Source organism: Mauremys reevesii, linkage group 19 (assembly GCF_016161935.1).
Source record: "Mauremys reevesii isolate NIE-2019 linkage group 19, ASM1616193v1, whole genome shotgun sequence".
Lineage (NCBI taxonomy): Eukaryota > Metazoa > Chordata > Testudines > Geoemydidae > Mauremys > Mauremys reevesii.
The window spans coordinates 22,601,252-22,629,025 of record NC_052641.1 but is presented as its reverse complement, the minus strand read 5'-3'; the positions used below and the strand labels follow the sequence as shown (position 1 = coordinate 22,629,025).

The following is a 27,774-nucleotide window of genomic DNA, read 5'->3' as shown; positions in this document are numbered from 1 at the left end:
TACATGCTCTCTGTGGTTACAGTTCTCTACGCTGGTCCATGTGGATCTCCTACAGAGTCCCATTGAAGCTAGTGGGGCTCCATGCAGGTGCCAAGGTCTTGTCCAGGCAGGTCGGCTGGTAGGACTGGAGCCATTTATTTGCTTGCATCTGCTGCTAATTGTCAGGATGGTGGTAGACTGCCAGGGGTTTTGCATTTAGAGGCAGCATTGCCGAGAGTTAGATCCTGTAAGAGCTACAATTGCTGGCAAGTAATTCACCCGTGGGCAGCTTTAAAAGATGACTGATCACTGTCTGCACAATGAGTTGGACATTGTAGTGCATTTATGCTGCCACCATTTAGCATTTTTCTGGTGAACAGCTGTTTATGTTGTTAAAAATTATTTACAACTTATCAACTCTTAGCTGAGGGTGGAGGGGCAGTGCCGGGCAGAACCTGTGTATTATAGCATTGCAAGTTCAGGGGTTATCTGCAAGGGGCAAATGTTTCTTTAGGAGATGCTTCCTTTACCATGGTTGATTGGGGATTTTTGAAAATGTTTTTTGATGCCTTTCAGAAACTTACAGAAGAGAAGTACCACGTGGAGCAATGTGTGAATGAGGCAGCTATTATTATTCGTAACACAAAGGAGCCCACCCTAACACTGAAGGTGATACTTACATCTCCTCTCATTCGTGAGGAAACTGAGAAGAAGGATGGAGGTATATAGAGAGAGTCGTTTTTCTGCTTCCCTCAGAATTTTCTCCGAAAGGCTTTCTGACCGTGTAGCACAGGGTTAGTTAGGGAGTGAGGTCTCATTTTTATTGTATACTGTGTGTCATTACTAGCTTGGCTCACCTCGATAGGTTACAATGATTGTTCTTTAAACAGTCAGCAACCATTTAATTTTCACATAAATATATGTAAAATTCCATTTGCCGTGCAGAGACAGCATTATTATAGCCTTGACTCAGACACCAATTAGATCTTGTCTGAAAGAAAGCAGAACTAGTTATTAGTTAATAATTAAGCGGTGCCTGCACAATCGTGTTTTTAAATTAAATCAGTCAAATTGGACTGGTTCATAAAATTATTCCTATTGTATGAAACTGCTCTCTTAAAATGCAGTTCCTACAAAGCTCTGTCTCTTCCTGGCACACACATTTTGCTCATTATTGATGTGTGTGTGTGTTTCTATCTTTAAGGTAAGAACTTCCTAACTAGGATACAGTTGACGTTAAAGCTAAAATACTGCACTGCACTTCTGAAGTTAATGTTGTACCTACTGTCCTGAATGTAAAAATATATTTGGAAAATTATGCATCCTAATTCCTCCCCATCCATTCTTCCCTCTCTACTGGGGACTTGCAACTTAGCCACAAGAAACTCTTAAGAAGCGCTGACCCTTAAGTTCTGCGAGATTGGAAAGAAACCAAGCGTAACACACCGAGCGAATGCAGCCGTGTTTTATTTTATTGTAATCTTCTTGTCAATAATTTCTGCTTCCGCTTCCCAAACCTATGCTTAGAAACTTTCCACTGGATGATGTCAGACCTTTGACCAACTGGCCACTCTCTGTCATGACAACTGAGGCAGCTGGGCCCACGTGGGCTAGGGAACTCCCTGTTGCTCTTTTCCCATTTCTAGACTTGCCACAAGTCCCTTTGCTTATTCCCCCTTCCCACATGAAATACCAATACACTGAGAAATGTTGGTCAGTTTCTCTTCGTTTTGTGGGGAGCGGGCAGGAAGGATTGATTTTTTTCAAGTGAAATACAGCACTTAGGCAGCAGTTGGAAGTGCAAGAATCTTGCAATAGAGATGCATAGCAAAGATTCATTAATAAAAATGTCCCAGAATTCCCAAATCACTAATGAGGCTCTTGTGCAAAAACACAGTTGTTTTTCTTTAAAACAAAAGCAAGATATTTGCAGGCTGCTGCACATTTTCTTCAACTTCCTGGCAAGTGCTGAGTTGAGGTTTGTTTCCACTGCAATAGATACACACTCGTGAGACTGAGCACAAAAATTTATGGGAAGGTATTTTTAACATCACAATGTGCATGCAGTTTTGCACAAATGTTTCTTCCTGTGTGATCCCTTTCAGGAGGGGATAGCACCTTCATCTGCTGGAATAGAAACTTGGACTTCATTAATTTGGGACTCGTCTGCTAAGCTGAATGAGGACATTCATTTTCATGCTTTCTTGTTTTAATATATTTGTTGTTTTGTTACTGATTTAGGATATTAAAATATTTTTCAAAACTTTGTTCCAAAACCTTGCAGTTCACCTCTTAATTACAAAGATCATCTCTGCAAATTTGTGATAGTGCTAGTAATAAGAGCTGTTGTTAGATCCACCCCACCATAAAACTGATGATTGTAAACTGGTTAACACACCTTGTTCTGAAGTCCAGATTCTTTTGTAGTTGGCTTCAGTTTCTGTGAAGTTCACTCCCTAGTTTATCTGAACAAAGAAAACTTGTAATATTCCCCTTCATAAGTTAATCAAACATTTTTTCTTACTGTATTAAGTAACCAGCTAGATGGGGAAAAGAGAAAATTTTCAACTGTCTACAACCACCTCTAGTCACTTTGAGCCATTTTAGATTTACTAAGTGACTAAAGTTTCAAATCTAATATCAAGGGGAAATATGTAGAAAAAAGATTCAGGAAAAATAATTGACTATAAAGGGAAAATATTGCAACCCTTCTTTTGATGCTCCTGGACAATGCCAGCCAAATACAGGTGTATTTCATATGTCATTTTAAAAACTATTCCTCGCTTTTCTTATTTACTTTTTTCTGATAGAAAAGCTTTTCAAGTTCTTCATTATTTGCTTTTCATCTTACTAGTAAGATGAGCCATTCTATTCCGGCTGCTGCTTTTCTCTGTTCCTTAGTTGGCAGCTGACTAGTAGTATGCTAAGAGGCTGGGGGAAAGGCTGGGTGAAACTGACCAAGATTTCCAGCTGTATGGTTTGATTACAGTCACTAATCTATCCTCTAACCAAATAAGCAAGGTTAGGTGCAATGGAATTCTTTCAGTGCTTCCATTCGTTCTGTAGGAATGTCGCGTGTACCTTCATGCCCTGATGTCAGAATGCAGAGAACAAACATTCCTGGGTTTCTTTAGTCTCCCCCCTCTTTTTTTTTTTTGAGAAGCGTTAATGCTTAAAATGTGGTGTTTGTTCTATTTGTTTTTGCTGTTCGGTAGTAAAAAACAAATACCAGACCAGTGTGTGTGCATTTCAATATTCCTTCCAAGTGATCCTCTTGGAGCCATTGTACCAGCTCTGTTTTCTCCTTGTTAAATGGAGAGGTCAAATGTTTGAATCTGGTGCATTCTGCGTCAGAATGAAATTTGTCCTCGTCAAGTTTAATATCACTCGTATCCACCAAAGAACAGGATCTCTGTGAACTAGGCTTTCTCAGTGCCACTCTGCAAATAGCTGCAGTTACTGAACATGTACATTCAAAATAAGAAGTAACTTCGGCCGCCCAAATAAGATGGTGCTGAAAATGACCGAGTTCAGTAACCGAGCAACTGCTTCGAAATCGGTCTGACACCCAGGACCTCGGTGGGCAGAGAGAATCATTGATGTTCTTGGTGTCCACAAGTGCCCTTGAAGGACCTGCAGAGCAAGCCACAGATTTGCCTCCTCTCCAGAAAGTAGCCCTGGTAGCTCTAAACTAACGATGTTGGCAGGGGAGATTATTGAAGGACTCGTTCTGTATGCGTTGCAGGCTCTGAATTAATGGCTGGGTTTTTTTTTTTTAACAAACTCATCAGTGCTGAGTGTCCTTTTTAGAACTAAAAAAGGAAAAGAAGAAAGCTCCTCATACGTATTTGAAAACTTTGATGGGGTCTCACTTTCCTGACTAGCAGAGCATGAAGAAACGTGCCATTCTAGTGAGGGTGTCCAAAGGGAGTCTGCTGCAAGTTGCTTACCCCTCTTCACTGCCTGTTCTCTCCATCTTTCTGTTTAACAGAATCTTGCACCCAAATGTTGACTGCCTGCAACATCTGCAAAAGCTGCCCTGGAAACTCAAGTGTTAATTTAATGAATGCACTATTTTTAAAGGCCTCAGTGACCCTGGCCTCTTTAACCTCTAATGAGCATCAACATGCCACTGCAAAAGAAGGCTGTTGTATTTATGCTGAGTTACAGTGAAGCCTATTTAGTCACCTGTACAATAATAGACAATACACACCAGGTTCTGGTTTAGAAGTTAGTGGTAAAATTAAGTTTGCTTCATCAACAGTTAACATACTCTAGCAAAATGTTGTACGATCTCAGTTAGAAATAGGACTTAATAGACTTGCAAATTCACCTTAATTGCTAAAATTGAACAATTTTGCAGTCAGTCAACCTTTGCCATTTCTAACATTTAAAGAAGATTCTAATCACTCATTGACAGTAGCTGTTTTAAGCTTTAAGCAGATGTTTATATTGTCCCCAGTAAAGGGTTTTGTTACAGAAACATTTAGAGATTTGTAACAAATGTTGCACTTTCGTAAGCATAAAACACAATTTTCTTCTTGTAAACAAAGAGGAAATTTGAAAGTAAAAGTCTTAAATTCCAAAGTGATGTGATGCAATGTGACCTTTTGTGCTTGTAAACAAATACCTGCTAATCCCATATAAGACTTTGCAGCTCTGATTGGGAGGACAGGAGTGGAGATGAATCTTAGCGATGCGATTATGTTGATGAGGGTAACAAGAAACAATGCAAATATCTGCTGCGAAGTTCATCAGGGTCAGAAAATAAGCATATAGCACTTCAGTCCTTCGCTGGGAGCAGAGCCAACAGATGAAAACTAAACCCGCAAGCTGTCAGACAAAATGTCTCTGTTTCTGTTGAGCTTTACACTCTGGTTTTTCATTACCTTTTATCCATCATGATGTAATGGCTACAGCTTTGCTAGAGCTGTCTCCCTAGCCAACAGCATGGGGAGTGAGGCTGTTTTAATATTAAAATAGCAATACCATGCAGCGTAACCTGTGAAAACAAATGGCAGCTGGGACATTAACTGGAAGGGTGTGGATGGGTGTGCGCATGCCCTTATACAGTGGTATAATTTTTTCTCCTGCTTCTCCTAAGTAAAATTAAATGTTTTGCTAGTTAACTGAATATTGCTTTACCTGGCAGGCATCTACAAGCTGGTTTGGATTCTGTATTTCAGTCAGCCCCACATAGCTGTCTCTGTACAAACCCATATGAATTAGCTGTTATGAATGATGAAAAACAGTATTTTTCTACGTTACTGCCAATTTCAAGAGGAGCACTAGAATAGATTCCTAAGAACAGTCAGTGTATTTATTCCAAGGGTTATTTTGAACTATGGGTTGGTTTAGTTCCCAGTATGTACTCTTGTCAGTTAAATGCTATTGACTAAGGAAGTTAGCCCTTAATCCTGCAGAGATACTTAGACATGTGTAATTCTACTCATGAGGTAGTATAATCACATGAATGAAGTTAGGCATGGGCTTTGTGGGTTTACGGAATCAGGGTTTTAATACTTTGTTCCTTTAAAAAAAGAGAAATAATTTCGTATGGAACGAGATGTGATTGCTAGAAGCACTTGGTAACATGCTGGATTAAAAAAAGCAGGGTGGGAGTGTAAAACTTAACAGAAGATTTCAGTCTTCTGCATCTCAACTCCGACTTTTGTTTGTTTAGACAACTTCTGTTGCTGTTGGGAAGAGAAGATTTTTATGAAAGAAAAAAAAATCTTGAAATTGTTAACAGGATCTAGAAGTCTTAAAACTTCTTTGCTGCTTTCATTTGTTACCTGGTTACACACCACGCTACAGTCAGAGTGAAAGAACTTGTTTCAAAATGTAAAGTGCACATTAACACAAGTTCTGTTTTTTCCAATTTGTTTATATTGGGTTAATATTGAAGAGAAATACACGTCTCCACTGTTAATTGCTGTGGCTTTGATAAGATAAATTGGAAGCATCTTCAAATTCCCAAAAGGCACCTCTAAATCATTCTTCAATGCTTCCTGCCTCTGAGGCAAACTTTCTCCTTCAAGAAAATCTTCCCCTTGTTGAGAAGGTTGCTGTCAGTTAGTAAACCTGGATAAAACCCCAAACAGGAGGGAGGAACGAAAGAAGGAAAAGTGCTACATAGCTATTTTCTGCCCTGAAATGTGTTCTACATTTTTAATAAGATCCCAGATTGTCTGTAGCAGTGGCCATCGATTTTGTATAAGGAGTGAATGCCTTTTGCTTCTGTTGCACATGTGCACATTTTCTACCTTTTTAATGGCTTGTTTGAATTAAATAACACAGTGCACTTAAAAAAAATTAATTTTTTTCTGGGAGTCTTATTAGCTCATTGAGATGCTGCCACTCTTTATGTACTGTGACAGAAACCCCTTGGTCAAATTGTATCTGTCTCTTTTTATCCCATTTTACCAGTAGATAATGTTGCGATGAAAGATCCTCCGGACTTATTGGACAGGCAGAAATGCCTGGAGGCCTTGGCCTCTCTGCGGCACGCCAAATGGTTTCAGGTTGGCTATTTGTTCTTATCTTATTGTTATTGTAGCCTTATGAGGTTTAATTTGAGACACTTTTAATTGTAATGCCTCTTTTAATTTCTGTCTAGCCCCTCTAGAGTGCAAGTCTAGAATTTCGAATTCCGAGTGCTGTTCTGTAAAAGCGAGGACGCTAGGTAGCTAGCCAACTGGTCTATAGTTGTCATGAGGCTACAAAAGCAATTTTAACATTATGCTTCTTTTTACTGTTAAGCCTGCCTTTCTATAAAACACAGTATTTTGCTTTTATGTAACTTTTTTTGTTTTGCATGAAACTATTTAAGTGCTAATTAGTAATCATATTAAAGAACCTATTCCAGGACTCTGTACATTTAAAAAGCAAAATTGAAGGCTGGATTTCAGCAGGTGTATTGGAACCATTTTGTTTGTTTTAGGCCAGGGCAAATGGACTAAAATCATGTGTAATTGTTCTACGTATTCTGCGTGATTTGTGCAACAGAGTCCCCACATGGGCACCGCTAAAAGGATGGGTAAGTGTGAAACAGGAGTCAGATGGCAACTAGGTTTGAAAAGTCAGACCTTCAGTGAATGGTCACGGTGTCTTGTGAGGGCTGTAGAATGGGCATGTGAAACTCAGCTCCCTGCTTCTCTTTCCCTCGTCACACCCTTTAAAACAATCTTTTGTTTAAAAAAATGCCTGGGGAGCTGAGGAGGGAGAGGGGCAGCTTGTGTCCATTTCAGTAACTCTGTATGGTGCCTGGAAGCCATGGCGAAGGGCACAGTGTCGGCAGGGCCTCGTGTGTTCTGCGGAATCCACCCCTTGCCATAGAGATTTGACACTTTTAAAAGCGCCTCACTGCCATGGCTGGTGCAGGTGTAACCTGGGAAACGTGAGCCCAGCGTAAGCTGACGCAGTGGAGTTGGTGGTAGCCTCCTGCTCAGAAAAGCTGCGCACTGTAGAAATCCACAGGTTAACAAACACCCCGGGGTCACTAGGAGCAGCGCCTCATCCCCATTTGAAATGACTTCTTGTGTTTAACTGCAGCCCCTCTCTGGCACCTGTACTAATTCTAATTTAATGTCTTTTAGCCACTAGAGCTTATATGTGAAAAATCTATAGGTACTTGTAATAGACCCTTGGGCGCTGGGGAGGCCTTAAGACGAGTGATGGAGTGTTTGGCGTCTGGAATTCTGCTTCCTGGTAAGGGCCCAGAATAAATTCAGACGCACCAAAGATTGATCATTCCTCTGTTTTGAAATGTTCATGTTTTCCATTCCTGCATGTTTTAAAATGCCTCTTCTCCAGAGGCTTAGCATGTGGATTGTTAGCAAGACATTGAGACGCTCCAGGGTTAACATAAAAATATATTGTCCCTATTAATAGTTGTAATGTCCCTATGTTGTGGTGCTAATGGTGTTACAGTGCCTGCTGTCTTATGTGTACAATGTTGACAACAACAATTTAAATGGCCCTGCTCGTTTAGGGGGTAAAACCTTAGGGTTAGCTTGTTCCTAAGGCTATTTCAGTCCTCACTGAGCTAGATGGGGGCTCTGCACTCATCAGAGAGTAGAATTTAGCTCTTGTGACTTCCACTTGACTCCCACAGTCTTTTGGTTGGTGTTTCTGACATGTTCTGAACTGTCTGTTTTCCCCCTTTGTAGGGGGCCCTGGCCTGCATGATCCCTGTGAGCGGGAGCCAACAGACGCGTTGTCCTATATGACAGTGCAGCAAAAAGAAGCCATTACACACAGTGCTCAGGTAGAAAACCTCTGCTTCCAGGAACCTAAGTGTCATTTCTGCTGAAGAACATCCGATTCACTGCATTCAGTTTACCCCTTTGCTCAGGCTGGCTTCGTTCTTACAGTAGAATCATGGCAGCGCTTCTCATGCCCTGCTCTGGAAGGATTAAATAAAGGTTTTGAGAATATAGGAGTTCTATTATGAATGAAATTTTCTCCTTCAGAGGGCCAGCCCAAAGCCTGTGCTTCATGTAGGTCCCGCTTTAAGCACCTGTGGCACATAGGTCCTGTGCTGGTGCTCTGAACAGGGGTGAATTTCACACAGTGTATCCCAGAAATAGCTGTTTGTTTCTGTTCATTCATTCTCTCTCTCTCTCTCTGTAATTAACCCTTTCCATAGAGATTTGAGTCCTTCCTCATAGGAGAGATGTTGATCCTGTGTCTAGAGTTTTAATCAGAAGTTCAGACACCTGGGCAGAACATTGCAGTGATGTGTGTCGTTTCTGTTCTTCCCTAGCACGCGCTCAGGCTATCAGCCTTTGGTCAGATCTATAAGGTGCTCGAAATGGATCCTCTCCCATCAAATAAATCCTTTCAAAAATATTCCTGGTCAGTTACTGACAAAGAAGGTGAGTGCAGACTGTCTCTTGGGGAAACGTCATTAAAAACACAAACAGGATGTAACCTGGGTGCTAAACTGGCTCTTTGGAATGTAGCTTGGTGAAATTCTGGGTTATGTGCTGTGTGTGTCAGAAGAATGTTTCTTTTTAAAAAATGATTATACTATGAGAGGAAAATCGATGAGCGGTCTCTAGTCACTAAATAATAGAACATACAAAAGAACGTGGAAAATATAAACACTGCAGTGTAGCATGTGGTTTTCTTCTGATGTATATCCTCCTTGGGGCATGGGGAGTAAAGTAATGCATGTCTCTTGTGCTAGGGGAGCAAGAGCCTTTAGACAAGCCAAAATGAGCAATATTAGGTCAGTGTCCCTGCTCAGATTCACTGCAAAGAATCCCTTAGAGAAGGTGGTAAAGTAAAATAAAATTGTCCTAAAAACCTCTCTCTAAGCACAGTATTGTTACAGTTTTTACCTTGGACTATATATTAAAAAAAATGAAGTAGATTTCCAGTGGTATTCCAAATACCCAAACAATACATCAGGCAATCCTGTTTTTCCTCCTAGCTCCATCTGTCTCACCCACTCTTAGACCCTGAAATGAATGTGAAGTATATTTTCTAACCAGAGTTAAAATGGCACAGGTCCTTAGTGCAGTGATATTCGGCCTCCCAGAAAACCTAATTGAATAAGGCATTGCCCAAGTCTTGGCGGGCCAGAGGGCTCTTTGTGTTTGCTCTCTAGTGAAAGCATGTCAGTTCTTTGCCTGGCTGGCAGGGATTAGCAGCCTGTGGCACATGTGCCGAAGGTGGCACGTTAGCTGATTTTTTTGAATGGGGCACAGAGTGCTAGTCCAATTAGCGGCGGTTTATTTTTCCTCTCTTTACAATCATGCCATGTACAGGTAAAGTCTGTTCATCCAAATTTCAGTTCACCAAAAATCCTGAGTCTCTGAATGAGTAGTGTTTCCCCAAGGGTGGGGAGAGGGGAGTAGCTGCTGAAGACAGGAGCCTCCTTAATACTGTTTGAGTGCAGGGAGCTGGGAAAAAGGGGGCAGCGGGGGAGCTGGGAGAAACCCGGGGAGCAGGGGGTGACCCCACCCCCTAGCCTGTCCCATCCCTTCCTCTTGCTTCCAGCTGGGGACCCTGCTGCAGGGATGACCCTACTACCTGGCTCCAGCTCTGACCAAGGATGGCCCTGATACTCTGCTCTGGCTCCTGTGCTCCCTACCTGGTCCCATGCTGACCTGCCCCTCCCCTGGGCTGGCACCTGTTGGTGTGGAGGACGCTGTGCAGCTCAAGAGGGAAAGGGACCTCCTGGCAGGGGAGCCCAGAGGCTGGAGCCCCTGGGATCCCAGGAGCCAGGTAGCGGGACTGCCCTTACAGCGGAGCCCCTAGCAGGGAGCAGGGCGGAGCAGCTGACGCCCAGCAGGCTAACCAGAAAGACCTTGTGGGCCAGATGTGGCCCACACGCCGCTAACTGAAGAACACTGCTGTGGAGGTTTAGATATCAGAGATTTTAGAACAGGCAGTTCAGATCATGGTGAGTGGAACAAGCCAAAGGACTTGCTCCAGGTCATAAAGCTGCTAAAGTCCACATTAAAGATTAATTCTAAAGCATTTTTAAAACTTATTTCCCTTTTCCACCCTCTTTGGCATTTCCCTTTCACTGGTTATGTGAGCATAGTTCCTTTAGTCAGATCTGATTAATGCATCCTTGTAGCCCATTTGCTCAATCCAGGCCATTTTATAATTCAGAGATCATGTCTTTGGAGTTGGAGCACTGTCACAGAAATAATAGTTTCTTGTCACTAGATAATAGTGAGGCCAGTCCTAGCCATTTATTTTTAAAGTGAGAACATTGATCCGGTGACACTGTCTATTACAGGGAATTTATTTCTATTATGGCAAATGATGGAAGTAGAGAGAGTTTTTCCCCATCTGATGGATGCCGAGCTCAGGAGAATTATTGACATACTGTATTCTGATAGGCCTGTTGTGTATTTCAGCTGGAGTTAGCTTATCAATAAAAACAATGAGATTGAATGAGGAAGACAGGTTTGTTTTGGTCATGCTACTGTTTATGTCTAAAATGTTAGCAGCCCTGCAGCCTGGTGGGCTGGCACACGTGAGATATAAAATAATGTAAATGAAATAGAGTACTAAAGAGACAGTCACTTCTGTGGCGCTGAGTGTTAAGAACCAAAGCTGCCTCCATTTACAGAAAACCTTGAAGTTTGCTGAAATACAAAGTCCGTGTTTGATTTTGTTTTTCGTGGATCTCCGATTTCAGCTCCCCTAAAGAATGTTAGCTTTTAAAATAAAACTTCAACTGTTGGACTTAAGAAATCTCTTGCAGAGATTTCCAGATATTGATGATGATGATGATTAGAATGCATGTAACAACATCTGTAGGCCTTACTATTGGTATTTGAGCTGGTAAGAAAGTGGAGGTTTGACTATGTGATCTGATTGGCTAATGTTGCCAAGTTCAATACTGTGGACCTCTGCAGGCAACAGTGGAAACTTAAGGACTCCCCGCATGACCCTCTGCTGCCAGTTACAAGCTAACGCTTTCTTCTATGTAGCAATATAAATTCTTATATACAAACCTTTACAGGTGATTGTTAATTATAAGGTTAACATCAAAGCAGAAAGTAATGGGACTAATCAGACAGGTGCTATGGGATTGTTGCCTTGTTTTCCACTATCTATTTAAATCCATATTACAAGGAGAACTACCTTTTAGGTGCAGGCTCCTCTGCTCTGAAAAGGCCATTTGAAGATGGATTAGGGGATGATAAAGATCCAAATAAAAAGATGAAGCGCAACTTGAGGAAAAGTAAGTGCAGCTTTTATCTGTTCTGGCTTCAAGGAGCCACTGTTGGTTATAGTAGGAGCTGACACCAAAACTTCTTGGTGGTGGTGTGGAATGGCATGTGAAAGAGCCGTGTGTGTGTGTGTTCTCAATCCCGCTGAGCTCAGAACTTCAAACTCCTCTGCTTAAAGGTGGGTTTCAATTTCTTTGCACACATTTGACTGGCTGACTGACTCACGTTACTGATCGTGTTACTCCAGCAGGTGATATTAAAACTTAGGTTGTCCAAAGAGTTCAGGTATTTTATTTGTAATGTCTGGCAGTTGTCTCTCAAACAGCCTCAGACCAAGACCTCACAATATGTAGAACTGATTGTTCAAATCCCACATTTGGGACAGGAGATAGGAGCTGATTCCATTGACAGATCACCTGTATTGTATATGCAAACCAGGAGTTTTTTCTGGATTATTGTGAACAAGTAGCTCCTGGTGCCTAGTTTCATATGGGATCTGGCTGCAGGTAGCACTCGCAGTACCGTATGACCTGTGAAATTTCATATCAAGTTGTAGCAGCCAGGAAGAACCTGACTGATTGGTACAGAGCTCTGAGCTCTAAAGGGATTGAGTAATGGTCATGAACCACTGGGGGAGTGGATGGCTGGCACTCATTCATGTTTATGTAGTGCACTTAAGTGCACAGATGGATGGTGCTTTAGAAATGCAAAATGTTTCACTTCGTTTCTTTTTTGTTAATCTTTTTTTCCCCTTCCCACCCTCTCCCATAATAGTCTTAGACAGTAAAGCAATCGATCTCATGAATGCTCTGATGAGACTGAACCAAATCAGGCCAGGGCTTCAGTATAAGCTTCTGTCGCAGTCGGGTCCAGTTCATGCCCCAGTCTTCACAATGTCTGTAGATGTTGACGGTACGACCTATGAAGCATCAGGACCTTCTAAGAAAACGGCCAAGCTCCATGTGGCTGTGAAGGTAAGGCTGAGGCGGAGATCTGAATATGAATTAAGTTGATAATTCCAGCCCTGGACCCTGGAAAAGCCAGAACGGATATGATCAGAACTATCAATGGGAAAACCCTCCAAAGAGAGGCATTGTGGATCAAACCTGCTATCTTGAGCCTTTTCAAAGTGCCTGGCACTTCCAGATCGCATGGTGAACAGGTAAGAGGGGAAAAGTGAACGGAGCTGTCCAAGCCACCAGAGGTCGATGAGTGAGTGTGGCTGGGTTCCGTGTTTTGTTGTTTGGTTCCCCTTGCTAGTTACTATATGATGGCTCATCCTTCTGTTGTTCCCATTCCCCTCACTCTGCCTGTCTGTTGCTCTCCTTGGGTTGTGAGCTCCTTGGAGCAGGGAACCATCCCATCTTGAGCGTTTGGAAATCACCTAGTACATCACGGGTGCTACAGTAAATAGAGGATGGTGAATCACAATTTGTTACCAGATGGTCCATCAGTATGAAGCAGCCTGAGCCATACCTCATTGTTCCCCTTTCCAGAGGCTCTGTGGGAGAAATCTGGAGTTGGTAGAACAGTGAGACTTGAGTTGGTGTCTAGTAAATAAAAATGGCCACCACAGTCATCCCCATGTAAATTCATAGATAGATCAGGCTCTGCTGTACCAGACCTTCCCTGTGTGTATTGCTGAGAAGGGAGAAAAAGTTGTCTGCAAAAACAAAATGAGAATCTAAGTGCGCAGAACTGCAATTGCAAGAACAAACCCATCTGTCATTATCTGTGCTTCCTTTCATGTATTTTGAGTGAACTTCCTTTTCAGAAGGTTCATCTGGCAACTTTCCATTTTCCTTTGATTTAGGAGTTTGAAAGTCCCATTGTCCCTTTTGCTTTCATGCTCAAAGCACCCAAAAGTATTTGATAGAATGTATCATTCTGCAGGCGATGTGGCTTTGTATGTGTCCTCCCATCCCGTCCTCCTCACACCTACATTTTGCCCCAATAATTATTGTCTTTTTTAATATCATTAAGAATTCTGCCCTCCTCCCGCAGGGCCCCTCTGTGGCTCCCGTTCCTGGCCGGAGCCTCCCACAGCCCCATTTTCCCCAGGGAAATGAATCAGTTGGGAGTCTTTCTGAGCTGCAGCTTGTCTGCTCTGCAAAACCCCAGGACATTGCCTGTTGTTTGAAACACCCCCGCTCTGCCCTTCCCCCCCCCCCCCCCCCCCGAACAGAGAAGAAAGAGGCTCAAAAAAGAGGTCCTTTCTGGGAAGACCCAGGCATACGGTAACCCCTGCATTTGCTGCCACCTGGGAACCTGAACCGTTGATATCTGGGCTTGATGCTACATGTGTAGCATCCCACATTGCAGATGACATAGGGGAACCCCCAAGGCACCAGGAGATGCCTTGTCCTTGCTCTGCAGACTTGTATATGCTGAGCTGAAAGGAACTTAAGATGCAAAACAGAATGTCTTGGTCACGCTGTCCAGTAGTGTTACATAGTGGGTGTGGTCTGACTGGAATTGTGAATCGTGTTTACTTTGCATATAGATTCTGTATTTTATAGGTTGAATTTTAATCCCATATTATACATGGGAGCCTCAGTTTGGAAAATGGTAATTATGAACTGCTGGTACATTTGACACTGGAAACTCTCAATTATATTTTGCAGCTTAGGAAGGCTGGGGCCCTTTTTCCCATTAGTACTTGATTTTTCACTGTATTTAACTTGTTGAAAAATGAACTTCAAAGTGAGTTACCTCCTGAAGTGTGTGTGTGTGGCCTTTTTACTGCTGTATGATCAGCCTTGCATTCGCTTCCAAACCCCAAACTGGTTTTACATCTCATTTAATGTCGTTTGGTGTAGGTATTACAAGCAATGGGCTACCCAACTGGCTTTGATGCAGATATTGAGTGCATGAGCTCTGATGAAAAATCAGATACCGAAGGCAAAAACGAGACTGTCTCTTCAAACTCAAGCAATAATACTGGAAATTCTACAATTGACACCTCCTCTACCTTAGAGGTGGGTATTCACTGGAAAACACACAGAGACAGAGAGCTTTCCATGAGAACAATGGCCTGGTGTAGTTAAGGCACTGGATTGGGAATCAAGAGATCTGGTTTCAATTCCCATCTCTGCCACAGACTGCCAGTGAGACCGTGGGCAAATCCCTTCCATCTCGCTGTGCCTCTGTTCCTGAGCTGTAAAGTGAGGATCATTCTCTCTCTCTCTCGTGTCATATTTAGACTGTAAGCTCTTCAGGGTAAGACAGTCTTCCTGTGCACCTAGCACGCTGAGACCTCAATCTCGGCACACTTGTAAGACAAATAAGTAACAAGTGTAATGTTTTTCTATTTTAGAACATAATTCATTGTTTAGAGCTGTCTTTATATTAAAAGTACCTATAGATTGATAGAAGTACAGAAAAGTAGCACAATGAATAGGGATGTATTTAAATAATGTGAAAGGTATTATCATGCCTTTAAATGTGTATTTATGAATGGACTAGAAAAATGCTATAGTCTAAAGTTACGCTAGCTTAATTTTGAGACTTGGAGTTTAACTAAGGAACACTAAAGAGCAAATTCTGCTTCTGTTTTCCCACTGAATTTGTGGAAAATGTAGTATTCCCTGAAGGACCAAATGCCTTAACTTGACCAGTCTATGCTGAATGTTTCCAAGAGTCCAGTTGCAAGGGGTCTGCAGTATGTTATTAATTAAATATTTTCTTAAACCATTTCCAATATTTACATAGTTGTCATGAGCTAACAAACCAAGCAATTCGGAGTTCTCTCTGAGGGTGTGTCTGTACTGCAATTAAACACCTGTGGGCACAGAGTCTGAGTCCGGGGTCAGTTGACTCAGGCTTGTGGGGCTGCAGCATAGATATTTGGGCTCAGGCTGGAGCCCAGGCTCTGAGACCCGATGAGCCCAGGCCCAAGTGTCTACACTGCAGTTTTATAGCCCCACAAACTGAGTCCACTGTCCCTGGCCAGCCGCAGCCATGCGACGGGTCTAGACATAGTCTCTATCCTCTTCACCCTCCCCATCTCCATTTGTACCACCATTCATCATCATCATCCCCAGGAATTCTAGACAAGTGTTTGTGTTAAGCATGGAAGCGAGAGCTTTAATTTGAATTTTCATTGCTGTGGCTGATATCTTTGTAATGCACTCAGGAGGTTGTGCAGATAAATAGATCTAGATTCTTGCCTTATTTTTAGATATAATGCTCCTTTCAGATGTAAGTACTTTTTTGGTAGAAATATAAATTTAAGTAATCTGCCTGCTCTATTGACACTTTTCAGTACATTGAAATGTGGATTTCTTCATAACTTAACCCATTTAGATAATGTGACTTCAAACTTAGAGCCAGACAATGTATAATCACTAAGGCTGAGATTTTTGTCACAGACCCGACGTGTGCAATAAACAATAAGTCGCAGAAGCCCGAGCCCTGTGGTGTGGAGCTGGAGCCGGGGCTCCTATTGGGAGGCCCCACCCTCCCGCCGGTGCTGCAGTCATGGAGGACATGTAAAATCACGGAATCCCAGACTTCTGTGACCAACTTATAACCTTAATAATCATTGTGACCCGAGGTGCCTAGTGTAGCCCTCACTGGAAATGCCACGGTCAGGGCAGGCTCTGAAAAGGAGAGCGGATACTTCCAAGTCTGTTGGGTAACACTGAAGTTATACTCTCCAACCAGTCAAACTGTGCTTCTGATCCCCACCCTGGTTACCAAGAAGCCCCCCACAGCCCCACCCAAAAAAAGCACACAGCCCTCTTATTGCATTCCATTCCACTTTCAGACTCCCAATCGGCACCTAGGTGCAGTAAGGTGAGAAGTTATTTTAAAAATTCTGCTCACTCTACAAAATGTTCTGACCCCCAAGGGGCCAGCCACATTGCCAGGTCAGTATTAGGTTGGATCTTACCCAGAATCCCACGCTGCCAGCCAGTCCTTTAGCATCTAAAACTAAACGTTTATTATAAAGAAATAAGAAAGGACAAGAAGAGTTGTTAAATGGTAAAGCAATTACATAAATACAAAGACTTCAGAGTCCATATATCAGGTTCTTAGGAGTGTTGGTGAGTTTTCTGGCTTGAAAGTCCCTCTGGAACATCCACAGCTTGGATGGGTCATTCAGTCTTTTGTTCAGAGCTTCAGTTTGTAGAAAAGTTACTCCAGCCGTAAGAAGCAGGAATGAAGACAAAATGGAGAAGATGCAGCTGCCTTCTATAGTCTTTTGCCATGCAGCCTGTATTTCTTTTGTTTCAAACACAAGCCGCCCAGCACATGGCCTGCAGTGCCTTAGGGTTCTGTCTATAGGCATGCCTTGCTGAGTCATAAGATGTAGCCCCTGACCCTTTCAATGAGTTCAGTGTACAGCTGACGCCCCTGGATGAGCCATCAAGCATGCTGGGCAGTGCTGATGCCAATCTGTCTAGGGGTGTCACCCAGATGCACAGCACAAGTTTGGAAATACAGATATACCTTACATATCTATAACTTACAATACAAAGGTGATACAAACATATAAACAAGATTACCGTATCTAGTGAATTAAAACTTTTCCAGTGATACCTTATGTGGTATACCTAATAAGATTCATTGCACTTTTATAATATTGGTACCAACAATATTATAAAGTAGCTCCCATATTCCATACAGCATCACAATCATATTAGCCTTTTTAACCCAGTTTTAAAAAGAACTAGAATTATTTAGATAATTTTTAACTAAAGGCAAATCGTAACTGTTTTTCATGTAAAAAGTCAAATGTTTACAAGGGCCAAGGTTTTCAAAAGTGACTCAAGATTTTGGGTGCCTAAATTGAGATGCCTTAAAGGGACCTTATTTTCAGAGGGCAGGTGCCCTCGAGTTATTTCTTGGCCTGGCTCTCCTAATTTTCTGTGTTCTTCTTTGGTGTCTCCAGCACAGCAGACTATAATGAAGTCTTGCTATACTGGTGTACTGGCTCTTTGTCTCTGCATTGCTAACCCAGGAGAACAGCTATATCTACTGTCATGTCTGACCTACACTCTGCGGCTTCCCCACTCAGAGATTGGAGTGCCATGGGGATGGTTAGATGAGGCAATAGAGATGTGCAGGGCTGGGAAAGCCAGTCCCCTTCTGTTTAGTAGCAGAAAGCTGCTTTCAAGAAACTTGACACCTTGATGGTCTGTCCTTCAGCCAGCTGCATGATGCTCCATGCTGTGCTGTGAAGGTCATCACCACTCGTCATGGAGACACCCACTGCCTGGCTAGCTGCCTGCTGTGCCGGAAATGAGCGGGTGGCAATATTTTATTTTATTTTTTAAATGGTTCATCCCTCAGCTTTCCTTGGGGGCAGGGGCTTCCTATCTGCTGTTCTGGTGCAGCAGGTTGTACTGAAGCTTTGACAATGCTGTGTCTCTGTTGCCGGTCCGTCCCTAGAGAGCCTGCTAAGGCGGATGTATCAGGAAGAACTGGCTGTTGCAGAGAAACACAAGGAAGATGATTAATACTGGCGTTTTTCAGGTGGGCAGCCAGACTGTCCAGGTTGGGCAGCTGTTATAGGCAGACATGCTGTAGATGTGTGTCTGCCATTCACAGCTGTTACGGTTATAATGTATCTTGTCTCTGTAGGTAAGAACTCAGGGCCCTATCCTCACAGCAAGTGGCAAAAACCCAGTGATGGAGCTAAATGAAAAAAGAAGAGGTCTTAAGTATGAGCTCATCTCTGAGACAGGTGGGAGCCATGATAAGCGCTTTGTAATGGAGGTGAGTGCAGCAGTGCTCGGAAAGCTGCAGGTGGTTTTGCTAACAGTGCTTCAGTCCTCTTGGTAGCTTTCTGTTGCCATTTAATGTTATTCCAGAGCCTTACCGTTCATTCTCTTCCACAAGAGGGACGGTAACCTTTTCAGGTTCCTGTATCTCCCAGTGCCAAGGAGATTGTGGAGATGGCAGGGGAATGTCCTCCTTGCCCTGGATAATTCAGCGAGGAGGAGGATTTGGTTATGAAAGTCCCTAAACACGTCACATCCCTGACATGACGTGGGGAGAGGGCAGCTGAGTAACCAAAACCACTATCCAGTGTGTGTCGTGGACGGGTCCTGGCAACCCTGCATGAGTGCCCTGATTTGATCCTCTTGTTGCCCGTCTAGCAGGAGTTAGGAATGATGCAGCAGAGGGAGCCGATTCAGTCTCTGGCTCATTTTACTCTGCAGCAGCAGGTTCTTGGGCTGACACAGAATCAGCATTGATGGGCTCTAAAGAGAGTAGAAGGCAGCTTTCTTTAGCCAAAGGGTAGCCATAATGCAGGTTCTTGAAGATAATGGGGGTGCAAAGCTGATTGATTAGGGCTGTAGGTGCCCCTAAAATGTTGTGGGGTTTGAGGATCATTTAAAAGTATAGTTTTTGGGTGAGATATAAAGCTAAGATCCTGCCTACCAAAGACTTCATGGCAACCTTCCCAGTTAATTCCTGCCAAATTGCATCCCAAGTATATGTATTTGACCTCTTTAAGTTCCCCCTTCAGTTTCAAGTTGATATGGGATTCCTAACTTCTGTCCTGTTAATCAACTTAAGAATCATAGAATATCAGGGTTGGAAGGGACCTCAGGAGGTCATCTAGTCCGACCCCCTGCTCAAAGCAGGACCAATCCCCAGACAGATTTTTGCCCCAGATCCCTAAATGGCCCCCTGAAGGATTGAACTCACAACCCTGGGTTTAGCAGGCTAATGCTCAAACTACCGAGCTATCCCTCCCCACCATTTCTGTAGGGTTCAAGTGATCACTGTCTATCACAGGGAGCTATTGGGTTTAATTACTTCTTGATTGTGGAGTGCTTTGAACTCACTGGAGGAAATACAAGTTAATTTCACCCATAACTGGACTTAGTTGTTGAAGTTTTTTATAAATGGCTCATGATTCCAGCTGGGATCTGTTTGTAAATATGAGTTGTCGTTCCCACCAGGAAAAGTACTGGCTCTAAATTAACCTCTTGGCTTCAGGTAGAAGTAGATGGGCAGAAGTTCAGAGGCGCAGGTCCAAATAAGAAGGTGGCAAAAGCGAGCGCTGCTTTAGCAGCACTTGAGAAACTGTTTTCTGGGCCTAATGCAGCCAACAATAAGAAAAAGAAGATTCTCCCTCAGGTAAGAATCCTTAGTTGCCTTTTGTAGTTAGTGCCATTCTCTGTCAGCACCGCCCTGGGGTAGCATTGGATGATGGCGGCTGCAGAGGGAGGGACCACATGACTTCAGTCTGTTGTTTTCCAGCAGGTCTGTCCTTTGTTTTTATTACTCTGTTGTTGTTAGTAATTTGTTAATCGCACCGAGAGGCCTGAGCTGAGGGCTGTACAAAAACACAGAACAGTCTATGCCCCAAAGTGCTTACTGTCTTACAGAGAGAGGGGAAGTGACTTTGCCCAAGGTCACACAGCCGGTCAGTGCCGGAGTCAGTTACAGAACCCAGGTCTCCTGAGTTCAACTCCAGTGCAATACCCACTAGACTGCACTGCCTCTCTGATAGTAACAGAGGTAGACTTAAAGAATACCTTGTTTATAGTCTGGTGATAGACACAACATCAAGCTTCGAGATGAAGTTGAATTTTGAGCCTAAACTGTTTGAGGGGTATCCCTTTTCAAATGCAACATTTCATTGGATGAGGAGGATTTGTTTAATAAAAACTTCACTCCAGACTTCTTTTTACATTACAGTCTAATAATCCAAATCATTAAAATGGTTCCTGAGAGCCACACTGATCTCTCCATTCTATACGATTAACACTGAACACAACTGAAGCTGATTATCCGTGTAGTTCTTCCAGAAAGTCACATGCAGGAAAAGTCCTGACACTTACAGCTTTGATCTGCGTTGTGCAGATTAACTAGAATTAGGATTTCTTTTCCAGTCTTTGCAAAAATGAATTTTGTTCCATCCTGCTACAGCATAAAATATATTCAGAGAAATTACAAGCCAGTTGTATTTGTTAAGTTCTGTACCTAACAATTATGTTTATAGCAATTCTCCCTGGCGCCCTGAGACCTCCAGTTCCTGCATCATGGAAGTTCTTCAGCTTCCATTATTATTTTAAAATCCAATTCCTGAAGAATGTTGTTCCAGACAAAAATGGCAGTTAAGATCCGAGAATGATCTGAGATCCAGGCACTCTGATTTTTAGTCATATTCTGCTCTCCTTTCTTTGCAATAAGCCATGTCAATAGGACTCTTCTAAAGCTGCATGAGGTTGCCAGTTAGCTTGCAGCTGCTGACTATGCTTGGGAAACGATGCGGTTTGATGCACACATGCAGACCTCTCCCTTTGTTTAAAAAGAAAAATCAGAGTTTCTAAAGGAGGTTTGGCCAGCGCAGTCTATGGTTAGACCAACAGAGCTGTCTACACAACAGTAGCTATTGTGCGCTTTGAGAAGAAAAAATTAAGAAATGGCATTTACTGAGTAGGATAAGCAGACGGAACCAGAAGGTAATTAAGGACTAAGATTATAACAAAATGAAAAGAGAGAAGGCAAGGGATTTATTCAAACATGTAAGAGGGAAATAGATCTTACGGTGGGCCAGAAAATAAAAATGAACTACAAAGGATTTATTCTTAACACTAGAGACACTCAGCATTTAAAACGGATAGGATCCTAATAGCCAGGCATGAAAATGGCCCATTACTTCAAGTACATAAAAGGTTGTTACAAGGTGGATGGAGAAAAATTATTCTCCTTAACCTCTGAGGATATGACAAGAAGCACTGGGCTTCAATTGCAGCACGGGCGGTTTAGGTTGGACATTAGGAACAATGTTCTGTCAGGGTAGTAAAGCAATTAATTCCAGTGTTTAGGGAGGTTGTGGAATCTCCATCACTGGAGATTTGTAAGAGCAGGTTAGACAAACACCTGGCAGGGATGAGGGCAGGGTACTGGAGCAGATGACCTCTCGAGGTCACTTCCAGGTCCTGTGATTCTATGGAAATCTGTCTCCATGTGAGGACATAGAAGATCTATCAGATTGAATGGATACTGCACATACTAGCCCAAAGGAAGGGTAACTGTGTTTCAGGTAACTGTGTTATTCCTGCCTAACAAAGCAGCCAAGATTCCTAAAAAATAGGAGTCAAAAGCAGTGGCCAAACTTTGAAATGTGCTAGTCATCTGACAGCTGCCAACCCAACCTACAGGAGCTGAGTGGCCAATACTTCTGAAAATCTGGCAACCCAGTTTAATGATGCCTAAGGGCTCATCTACACACGGTTAGTGGCAAGCTGAGGTGGGAATCTGCCCTGGCCACAGACTAACTCTCTCACATTGTTAGCCTAGTCCTTTTTGAAATGGGACCAAATCAGCCTGTATTAGCTGTTTAATGTGCATCAACAGGGTCCACGCAGACACTTAGTGCATGGCAAGCTGGTGCGGGGTAGATTCACAGCCCAGCTTGCCGTGAATTAAACGTGGTGTAGACAAGCCCTAAGTGTGACTTTAGGCGCATAAAGATAGGTTTGTATTTTTGAAAATTCTTGTTCAGGCTTTCTTGCCTCATTTGGGGTAGAATCCTGGTCCTCAAGTCTGGGATTTCACCCTTGATATGTTACAGGGAAATATTACAATAAAAATGCCAATGCTTTTGGTTTCCTGCCCCAGCTCTTAGCTCAGCACTTCATGGGGCAGGGCAAAGCTGGGCTGCACAGCAGTTTAAACAGCCAGCAAGCCAGAGAAGAGAGGTGGGGAGAAATAGGGTCAATATCCTCCCCCTTTCGCCCGGGCACTTCACTCTCTCAAAAAGTGTCAAGGATTTCTGATGATGTAACAAATCCAGCTTTGCAGCAGTGACCCCACGTCCCTGCAGCTCCCCCCAGGCAAGCGAGATGGAGATCAGTAGCAGGGTGTAGTAGCACGTTGGTGCCCTATTAGTGATCAGAGTCACATCGCACACATGACAGAAAGATTGCTCATAGCTCAGTGTGGTGTTTGAATGAAACAAAGATGCCCGTTGGCACAGCTGCCAATGCTCCATTCATTCTGTCCAGGGAAGGGGATTCTATAAATTGAGAACTTGTGAGCTCACATATAGGTCTGTGCCACAGTCCCCAATTCTGCACAGCTATGTTTCAGAATGGAATGAGCGTGTGTGTATTGCCTTTAACAAGCCTAGTGGGTTGAATATAGCATTAGATGGAATTCATAGATCATCTAGCTGGTTTAACATGGATTGCCTAGTGTATCATGTTCTGAATCATACCCTTTTTTTATTCTGCACAGACTAAAGGAGTTGTAAATACAGCTGTGTCTGCAGCAGTCCAGGCTGCTCGAGGCAGAGGACGAGGCGCTTTAGCACGAGGGGCATTTGTTGGGGCAGCCGCTGCTACTGGATACATAGCACCAGGTACGTCATGGCGTTAATAGCTATGGATCTGTCCATCCCAACTGTCCATGGATGAACTATGGCTGCTGACGTTCACCTTTCTATGGGTCAGACTCAGCCATGCTGGTGACCTGTTTAGTTTTATAGCATTTGAGAAGAGCCATGGGGAAAACGCATGGGGGTTTAAATAAAGGGGAAAAGTCAGAGAGTCCGTAGAGCTGGAAACATATCTCGCTTGTGGTTTATTGTGCATAGAAGATGAGCAAATAGCTATCCAGCTCCCACTCTTTCCCTGGGGCTTTGTAATTCTGACACCTGCCTTTCTCATAACTCTCTCACCATGGCATGATTCCCACAACTCTGTGCCCAGTTGTGAAGTCTCCTGGAAGATGCCTGTTAGTATGATGCTTGGCTTTACCAAGAGTTTCTCATTCTAGGCAATGCTACAGGATTATCCTTAATAAGGGCAGAGGGGTATTGTTTGTGCATGCAAAATTAAAATACTGTCCTGGGCATGTTGCTTCCCGCGAGAAGTGCTTTGCCACCTGATGAGTCTCCTCTAGGAGCAGTGTGATTCACAGCAAGAGAGACCCTTCTTCAGTCCTCTTGGGGACAGGCTGTTGGGGTGGAACTCGCTGCTGTGCTGGAATGCGTTCCAGAGTAGTGAACTGTGGGGATTATGCTGGCAGATTTGGAAGCCATTGTGCTCTCGGGAGCACCCCACACAGTCTGGGGCTGTGAGCAGAGGTGCCTATTAACAGCTGTCATGTTGGGAGAAATGAAGGAAGGAAATTCACATTCATAGTCTGGCTGACGTTGCTCTGTAATGTTGGCCGCGTTGCTTTGAGCAGCAAAACTGCAAGTCCAAATTAAAAGGCTTTTTGGTTCCCATTTATACTTGGGGCCCCTTCATGTAGAATTCACATTCCCGGTCAGGCTGTTTTAGTGCTGATTCCCATTGGCAGGTTAGCAGCCACAATAAACAAAACTGTAGCTCCAGAGACAGGGAAGTGCATAGCAACTTCTGGGTTTCCTCTATATTTTGCTTCATCTAAAATAGTGCATCTCACCTGGTGGGTTACAACACCCAGGGAGTGGGTGGTCGTGAGGGGTTGAAAATTGTACTATCTAAAGCAAAGAAAATCTTGCTCCTCCATTCCCTGCATACTATTATCCTTCAAGGTCAGGGATTCTCTGTGAACTCCTCCAGCTACACAAACAAATTACATAGGCTTATCATTGTCTATTCATTTTATATGGTGTGGAATCAGGAAAATTTGTTTGAATAAGGAGTTTTCAATCTGAAGATGTTGAACCACACTGGTGTAGAAGATCATGTGAAGGAGTTGAGGGTGGGAGGAGAATCTCTGTATATTTTATTTTATTCTTTGGTCTCTCTGCCTCCAAAGTTCCATGGCCAATGCTCACTTAGCTTCCAAAGAGTAAAACCCTGATCATTAGTGCTCAAGGTTTTTTAGGATATAGCATAAACTCTAATTACACCCTTCATCAGTTCCCAAATGTTAATAGCGCAGCCCTGTAGTTGGATATATTTACCTCCTGGCGCAGTCAGCAATGTGGTACCCACATTGTTCCTGTATATTGATGTAATCATAAATATTAAAAACCAGTAATTCATTTTTAATGGACTTGAACATTGTTTCTGAAACTGCTTTTCAGCCTGAGGAGTTATTTCTTAGACATTGTAACCTGCTAGAGGCACAGTCCTTGCCAGCATGGAATTCTTCCAGAAATAGGTTTAATTTCCCAGCCATCATACTTGTTAAGCATTTATTTCTCTTGGCCTACGTACCTTTTTCCTCTTCAGCCTCCCACACCCCAACCTAACCCCCCTCAAAAAAAGCTTTCCCAGGCATGAATGGTACTAAGTCTTCATGAAACAGCAAGCAGGAATAACCAAGGACAATGCTGTCACCATTCCGTTTCATTCAGCAACTGAATGTATCCTCTAACTTTGCATGCCTCCCATCCCCAGGATGCTTTGGTTTACTTTTTTTAAGCTGCCATCAGTGCTAAGTCCTATCCCGCCATTCAGGTGCCTTCTGTGGAATATGCCTGGACTCTGCGGAAACCAAAGGGCAGTGTTCTTAGTCACCAAAAATATCTGCTTTGGGCCTTTACCCCAGGCCTCCAAGTCTCCCTTTTCCTAAGTGGGGGATTGAGGACAATGACTATTTTGTGCATTAAGTCATATCAGTATTTTATGAAGAGAGTCCGTAAACTGGGCCTTGCCAACTCTTGCAGGGTGACAGTATTGGCTGGAAAGTTTCAACCAAGAGAGAATATTAAGGAAAATAGAAAGAAAGGTGGAGCTTCACTCTTCTGTGCTGAAGCTTCCAAAAAAGGCGTAAGATGGCTTGTTTATTTTTGCAGCCAGAATCTGGAATGATTACAGCCAAATGCTGCTTAAGTATTTTAACTTAAATGGGAGCGGATTTTCTGTTTTGTGTATGGCCCCTGTGTTAGTAAGTTTGTGACCTTTGATACAATTCTTCATATGCTGGGGGGAATAAAGCCAAACGCTTGTTCTGTTTGTATTGTAGGCTATGGGGCACCTTATGGGTACAGCCCAGCTGCGCCAGCCTACGGTACGTATGACCTGTTAATTAACTGAACTAGAAATGGTATTGAAACTATCATGGCAGTCCAAAAATAGAGATTGCCCTAGAGTTTGCAAGTGATCCAAGAAAATCAGAGCTCACTTTAAATATGACGAGGACATTTAAATTGATGCCATAACCTTGTGGTTCTTGTTTTGGTTGGAGTAGCTTTTTGCCTATGCTTTGCCTGATTGTGGAAGGACTGCTTGTTCTAACTGCCTGTTCCCTTTCATAGTGAAATTGAATATTTTTAAGTAGTTCTCCTACTTTTTACAGCCAATGTTGTGCTCCATTCAAAGAATACCTAAGGGCCAAATCTAACATCCTTGAATATTACTCTAATGCCCCTTGGCTAAACATTGGTAAAATGATGGTCCGTAAGTTAGACTTGTGGGCGTTTCCTTTTACTGCAGTCAGCTGTTTGAAATGCCCACTGCCACCAACATCTCATAACCACTCCAGTCACATTTGATGTAGTTGCAGGATAAATACTGCTGTTTGGGTCAAGCTAACTGAGTTTTTGTAGGTTACTTAGAGATCAGGCTGCTAAGGCACCATAACTTGCCACTGCCTCTTCCTGCTAAGAAGCCCAGTGAAATCTAGGACGGCAGTGCAATATATTTCATATGGACTAAAATAAACTTAGGGCCTCTCTCATAGCTCTAGAGTACTTTCTCCTGCTTCCCCCTCCCCCCCGCCCCGTCTGCTTTTTTTAAATACTAGACTAATAAAGCCTGTTGATCTCTAACTGGCCTTTTGGTTACTTTGAATGAGGTTTATGTGGCAATGGGGGCAAAACAGTTTGGAGTCAGTGATATGTTCCGACACACCAGAGTAAAACAAGGCGCTGTCTCTCAGAACCAGTTCTGATCTTGTGTGTGTACAGAACCTGTCTTCTGTAACTGGGTAAGATTCTGTAGCTCTCAAATGGCAAAACCACATGAGTAAGCTCCAGCAGCCTTTTTGTAATTTTTCAAAGGGGAAACCTAATCCTCACTATACCAACCATTCCTGTGCCGGGTTATTTTCCTAATGCTTCCGGATCGAATCGGAATAAAATTGGTGGCTAACAGTAACTCCACCTGATAACACTACAAGTGTAGAAACCTTATCTGACCAGGGAAATATTACGGAACTGGGTCACTTGATTTCTACACCTTGCAAAAGAACCTGTTCCATTCTAAATGATGCACACTATAACTACAGCGATAGCCTCTTGTGCCGTACCCTGATGATGAAAATGCTACGGCTCTAGTATTGGTGGTGGCTAGGAGCACCTGCCATGAAGGACCAGCTGCTACCATTCTATGCTTTCTTCTGTGGAGCAGGGCAAGGGAGTTGGCCAATGAGGTGCCTTTACTCGGATAAGGAATTTCCTCTGATTTAAAGCAGCTTTTCTTATCTCAGTAGAAAGATATGAATTGGCCATCTGTTTTCACATTGCAGCAGGTGATACTGGCATTTCCTATAAAGCATATTCTCTCTTCTTGATTATCTTTCATGCACTATTATTGATAACAAAGGGAACCTCTACCCACTCACCCAGCAGGAAATCACATATTTAGTTTGGGACCTGTTTCATTAGTGGCTTATTTTAAACAATCCCTTTTGTAGCCCTCATCCTTGTATGAAACATTAAGAAGTGGGTATTGAATATGACCCTGAGATGGTCTAAGATGGCTGGTACTTGACTATCCGTATCTCTTATTGGCAGATAGGTTATATATAAGAATATGGGGTGAAGTCCTGGCCCCACTGAAGTAAGTGGTAAAACTCTCATTGACCTCAGTGGGGCTGGGAGTTTTACCTACAATCCTTCTTTCTCTTGGTTTGTTTTTTCCTTCCCCTCCATCTTCTCATGACATCTGTGTTGGAGCCTGAATTGTAATCGCTTAGATATTTACGTGTGGCATATCGCTGACTTCAAAGTCTTGTGAAATCTGCTGCCCCCATTTTTCGCATAAAGAGTTTTTCTGTTTTAATGTCTTATTGTGATGCAAAGTACTGAAATAATGCTTTTCTGGCTGTAAGGTAAATATGTCTCTTTGCCTTTGTAAGCTGTTGCATGTTGGGAAGTTTCACTTTGATCATCTGGTGCTCTGGAATACCTGCTGTTGCTGCTTTGTGATTTCTAAATGGATACGTAGGTTAAATATTAGAA

General features: G+C 42.9%; 1 protein-coding gene across 2 annotated transcripts in view; it reads left to right on the top strand.

Annotated features, from left to right (window-relative positions):
* Positions 1–27,774, top strand: part of LOC120386761 (spermatid perinuclear RNA binding protein) — an 85,883-nt gene that overhangs the window by 57,012 nt on the left and 1,097 nt on the right. For both annotated transcript variants that reach the window (XM_039506506.1, XM_039506505.1), the window contains exons 5-17: positions 556–700; positions 6,409–6,503; positions 6,923–7,018; positions 7,578–7,689; positions 8,151–8,248; positions 8,747–8,858; positions 11,600–11,692; positions 12,456–12,655; positions 14,501–14,659; positions 18,270–18,404; positions 19,638–19,778; positions 22,890–23,013; positions 25,557–25,601. In XM_039506506.1, the coding sequence (XP_039362440.1) occupies positions 556–700; positions 6,409–6,503; positions 6,923–7,018; positions 7,578–7,689; positions 8,151–8,248; positions 8,747–8,858; positions 11,600–11,692; positions 12,456–12,655; positions 14,501–14,659; positions 18,270–18,404; positions 19,638–19,778; positions 22,890–23,013; positions 25,557–25,601 (1,555 nt within the window). The remainder of the gene's footprint in view (positions 1–555; positions 701–6,408; positions 6,504–6,922; positions 7,019–7,577; positions 7,690–8,150; positions 8,249–8,746; positions 8,859–11,599; positions 11,693–12,455; positions 12,656–14,500; positions 14,660–18,269; positions 18,405–19,637; positions 19,779–22,889; positions 23,014–25,556; positions 25,602–27,774) is intronic.